This window comes from Pollachius pollachius (assembly GCF_949987615.1).
Source record: "Pollachius pollachius genome assembly, chromosome: 16".
Lineage (NCBI taxonomy): Eukaryota > Metazoa > Chordata > Actinopteri > Gadiformes > Gadidae > Pollachius > Pollachius pollachius.
Window position 1 is genome coordinate 19184648 of NC_136949.1, and position 5047 is coordinate 19189694.

Genomic DNA, 5047 nt, shown 5'->3' on the forward strand with positions numbered 1-5047 from the left:
ACCAATAGGTCATTAACTTTCATACTGGCATTTGTCCAAGTTTGTAAGAAAGAGGGCTGCGCCTTTAAGGTCTGAAATGTGCCCTGAATTTCTCGACACACCCATTCAGGGGCCCATAAGTTTGCCTGATAAAGTACCTCAACACCGAACGCTTTAGCACATCTCAGCTCCATCCACCATTCACCAGGTTCTAGATGAAGCCAACGTCTTTTGCCACACGGTTGTTCGACAGGAATGTACAGTCATTGGGTGTGAGGGCAGCGAGCTACGAGCGACAGGTAGACGGAGCAAACCTCCAGGGGAGCCACGCGCCCCCCGACGGCCTGCAGAAGGAGACCTCCTGGCAGCCTGACAGGGGCCTCAGAGACGCTCACTTGGCCTTCCTCCCAGAGAGGTATCGGCCTTTGGTGGATAAAGAAGCAGAGCAAGAAGCTAAAGAAGCGAGGAAGCTAAAGAAAAAGGAGAAATACAAGAAAGTAAAGAAGGTGAGAAATGTGGTTGGATCAAAGGGGGAGTGATTGCACCAATGTGCGGAAATTAGATGTTTTTCTGAAATTAAGTATTAGATTGTAAAACCCCCAGATATGTTGAATGAACTATTGGGTAGCAGTCTCAATGTATCACATCTTGTCTACTGCTGTGATTGTGGCTTATTGGGACATCTTATTGTAGGCTTCCAATAAATAAGTGGATAGCAAATTGGATCAAATCGGATTGCAATACCATTGAAAATCAATGACTATAATCAAAAATGAAAAAAAGATTCACAATGCAATTTACAATTTACATTTTAATTTAGTTTCAGAGTTATTCAATAATTTTCTCCTGAGTGAAATTTCGTAGTGGACAAAGGCATGTTTTTTTACAGCAGATTTCAGATCACAACCATTAACCTAAATTCAACTAAATTGTTTCATCTGTTCATAAGCCCCCATTGAATCGGCAACACCAATTAATTCCAATGATTAGGTTATATCGCATTAGAACAACATGGTGTTCTAATGCGATTTAAAAAAATAAAATGGTTAAAAAAGTAGAATAAGTTGCTCAATGTGGCAAGAGAGCACATTTGATGCCCGCCTGTTCACTGACATATTTGAGTAGCAGTTGACAAGCATTGGCCAAACATGAGGAGCAGAAACGGTGAGGACATAATCAAATGTTGATATAGTTTCGTTAACAAATGACCACTTTCAAACAACATTATAAGATCCCTGATTGGAAAAAAAAAATCAAGAGCACAGGTTATGTTTGCAGCGGTTTATTTCCATGCTTTCAGAGTTGGCTTCCTCTCCATGGACAAAAGCCTTCCAGTACAAACATCCGGAGCTGCTATTGTGTGGACCAGGTTCATGTTTATGTGAGGAAATCAAAGTCTAAGCTCTAAGCCCCCACCACTATCACAAAGAAGGGTGTGTAGACTTGATGAGGCTTTGTGCTGTACAGACAGTGCTCAGAGGGGGCTTGCCCTCCAGGGACCCTCGCCCAATCCTTCTTAACTTACACACTGAGAAAAGTAAGATTGTCTACCAAACAAAAGTAAATGATTGATTTGAAGGTGATTGTGTTGTTTTGCACTGATTGTGTAATGGTGTGTGCGTTACAGAGGGCTGGTAGGGCGTGGCGGGGCAGCTGGAAGTATCTCATGCTGGGTCTTCACAACTTTGCCCTGGCCTATACCATCCCCCTCACAGCGGCTGCTACCTGCTTTATACCCGAGTTTCAGCCGGGCAGAGGATGAGAAACACTGTCATAGGAACGCTCTCACCATGATGTCAATGTTGTGTGGACCATTGTTACTGAAGGAGTTTTGACATCTTAATATTATTTCATTTTTATTTGTCATGTAATGTAACAGGGATGGATAATTGTGTATATAAGTGTATATGACAATCTTAATAAAGGTTAGTTGTCATGTTAAAGACCCGCCCCTATCATAAAATGGGCAGCTTAACTAACATCAAATAACACTTTTGTTTATAAAAATTGTTTATTTAACAACTGTCAGTGGCTCTATGGAATGTTTGTTTTTTTTACATTTTGGAAAGAAAATGACTTGAGTTGACAGAATGAGTGATCAGTGAGAATGAGATTGTCCTCTTGCGATTGAATTGAACCTTTTGATTAAGTTTGTTTGTTTTGATGTCATACCTCTTGAATATACTATTGTAACAATAAAATGTATTAATCTGTGTTAATATAATGGTTTTAAAATGTGAATGTGTTGTTTTATGAAATAGGTATTCAAATACAAAATAATTCATAATGATCAAATATCTGCCAAGTTATTTAGAAGTTGCCCCATGTAACTTAGTCCATCCTCCCCGGTGCAGTGTGGGCTCCTTCCCGGTGCAGTGAGGGCTTCTCCCCGCTGCAGTGAGGGCTTTCCCCTTGTGCAGTGAGGGCTCCTTCCCGGTGCAGTGTGGGCTTCTCCCCGGTGCAGTGTGGGCTTCTTCCCGGTGCAGTGAGGGCTTCTCCCCGGTGCAGTGAGGGCTTCTTCCCGATGCAGTGAGGGCTTCTCCCCGGTGCAGTGAGGGCTTCCCCCTTGTGCAGTGTGGGCTTCTCCCCGGTGCAGTGTGGGCTTCTCCCCGGTGCAGTGTTGGTTTCTCATCGGTGCAGTGTGGGCTTCTCTCCGGTGCAGTATGGGTTTCTCTCCCGCTGCAGTAAGGGCTTCCCCCTTGTGCAGTGTGGGCTTCTCCCCGGTGCAGTGTGGGCTTCTCCCCGGTGCAGTATAGGTTTCTCCCCGGTGCAGTGAGTGCTGCAGACCAACAGGGGAGGTTTCGGGTGACGTCATCCTGTGCGCCGGTATAGCTTTTATTTCCGCACTCTTGTTTACCCCAGGCAAAAACCACAAGCGATTGTTTCTTTATAAAAATGACACACCAGAAAGTACACAATGCCAGCTCAATTCCTATAGATGGTTTCAGTAATGTGAGGATAACGTCGATATGGACATTCCTTATGACGGTAAGTCTTTTAGGGGGTGGGTTTGTTCAGAATATCACTGTGCCATAAGTGCTTCCTTGTAGTTCTCTAGTTAAATGAGCTGTCAATGCTGTATTGACACATTGGTTTTATACCAACATATGTCTGGTTTTCTCTTTCATCGTTGGCATTTGTTGTATAGGTCCAGTGGTCGGAGCCATGGCTGATCGGGCTGCTGACCTTCCATACGATCTGTCTCGGATCGACTCTGTTAACGTGTCGGTTCTACCGAGTGCAGATCTGTCAGTTCCTGCTCATGGGTGAGTGGGCAAGGGATGAGGAAGTCGGCATTCTTTATGATTATTCAATCATAGTTCATATCTAAATACGGTGTGTGTGTGTGTGTGTGTGTGTGTGTGTGTTTGTTTTATGTGTACATGTTTTTTTTTTTATCAGGATATATAATTTGAATTGCCCAGAATAAAGTCTTTCCTGTTGAATATTGCTTCTGATACTAAAATAGTTTGTTGGCAAACACCCAGTTGACCAGAGTAGGTTGTGTTCCCAAATAGTTGTATAGTTTTACAGTTAGACATGTCGACTTTCTGAAGAAAATGTGTGTGGTTGCATGAGCCAAGATTATTCCTAATCCCTTAAAAATGGGATTTTACCATTAGGATGACATAAGTGATATTACAAATACAAACCTTTGACGACTATGCCTAAATTTCGTCTTGTCTCTCTTCATAGTTGCAATGGTTTATAGCGCTGAATATCTGAACGAGTTAGCAGCCAATTACTGGAGGTAAGCTATTACAAACGTGGAGCTCCAACTCGTCTATTTGATGTCAGAACAGCAGTCCAGACACATTACTAATGCTTCATAATAAAGTTGGGAGATGCCAAAGAGGAATTTATAATAAACAATCCTAATCCTCCTTATACAAGTACGGCGGCCTGTGTTGCAAAAAATGTAATGCCATAATTATTGACAGATCATTTATTCTTCCCAGGTCATTTTCAAACTTCCAGTACTTCGACTCCACGGGCATGTTCATATCCCTGGTGTATTCAATCCCCCTCTTGTTTAACACCATCATCATTGTGGTAAGTATTTTGATTCTTATCTCACCACTAATGATGTCCCAAATTGTTGATGTTAATATCTGTATTTGTGTGTTTATAGATCGTGTGGGTGTACCGGACATTCTCCACCATGACTGAACTGAAGACCCTGCAGCTCAAGAGAAGAGCCCTCAGTGAAGGAAGGAAGAAGACAGAGTGAATCCCAGTTGCTACAGAGATGTTACTTGAAGACTGTCTCGGGCCCAGGTCCGGGACGGGGAGATGGGAGAGACACATTCCACAAAGCAGTTGGACCCAAATCCTCTGTTTAAAAAGCTAAAGGAACATATTCAGCTTATTTTGGTCTTGTACCAGAACTGTAATTGACTTGACTACAAAGTCAACAAAGGACAAGGGTTGGGCTAGAGGGTTTAATGTTTATTTTATTTAGGATTATTTTATTAGGTGGATGGCTTCATCGTATAAAAGGATTACTTAAGAAAAGGACTTTGCTTTTGTATAATTTATTTTATTCATGTATTTCTTTTAAACAATTATAATAAAGCATATTGGTAAATATTATGTAGTGACTAGTATTCTGATCCTGTTACTTAATCAAACTACCGCAACAAACAGCTCCCGTAACACCACCCTCTATTCGATGGCCGCCTCTAGAGGGCGATATGAAACAGTGTTGTGTGCGCTGCTACCGTGAGCAGAGAGGTGGACCGCGGCTGAGGACACGGGGATAAAGCCCTGAACACACGTTGACCTCTCAGGTCGCCAGATTCTCAGGCCACTGCAGTAGGATCTGGTCAAAGAATTTAGTCTCCAGTGATGAAAGCAACTTTAGACAAGTAGGACTTAATCCTAAATTAGTGTGTTCCTCATGAACAATTCTAATACAGAGTCGAAGAATAGGGAAGAAAATATGGCCTTAATTGCACCACATAACAAATATATGGTCAAAATAGCTTTATTTATAACCTGTTTCAACATAAAAAATGTAATGACTAACACCTATGCAAAGAATAAAAAACCTCATCTCTATCTTGCT

General features: G+C 42.0%; 2 protein-coding genes across 2 annotated transcripts; both read left to right on the top strand.

Moving 5' to 3' along the window:
* Window positions 1-194: 194 nt before the first annotated feature.
* LOC307087632 (uncharacterized protein) lies at window positions 195-1983 on the top strand (the record flags this gene model as incomplete). Its single annotated transcript, XM_079753254.1, has 2 exons — window positions 195-485; window positions 1607-1983. 2 exons carry the CDS (start codon window positions 195-197, stop codon window positions 1739-1741), a joined length of 426 nt encoding a protein of 141 aa, XP_079609380.1. The 3' UTR covers window positions 1742-1983.
* Window positions 1984-2808: 825 nt separating this feature from the next.
* tmem18 (transmembrane protein 18) lies at window positions 2809-4566 on the top strand. Its single transcript, XM_079753959.1, has 5 exons — window positions 2809-2967; window positions 3128-3245; window positions 3676-3730; window positions 3939-4032; window positions 4112-4566. Exons 1-5 carry the CDS (start codon window positions 2875-2877, stop codon window positions 4208-4210), a joined length of 459 nt encoding a protein of 152 aa, XP_079610085.1. The 5' UTR covers window positions 2809-2874; the 3' UTR covers window positions 4211-4566.
* Window positions 4567-5047: the final 481 nt, after the last annotated feature.

Bases quoted from the DNA above. Each gene is read 5' to 3' on its own strand.
- tmem18 (XM_079753959.1), top strand. From the start codon at position 2,875: ATGACACACCAGAAAGTACACAATGCCAGCTCAATTCCTATAGATGGT. The intron at 2,968-3,127 runs GTAAGTCTTTTA...TTTGTTGTATAG, and splicing joins TATGGACATTCCTTATGACG to GTCCAGTGGTCGGAGCCATG. The intron at 4,033-4,111 runs GTAAGTATTTTG...GTGTGTTTATAG, and splicing joins TTAACACCATCATCATTGTG to ATCGTGTGGGTGTACCGGAC.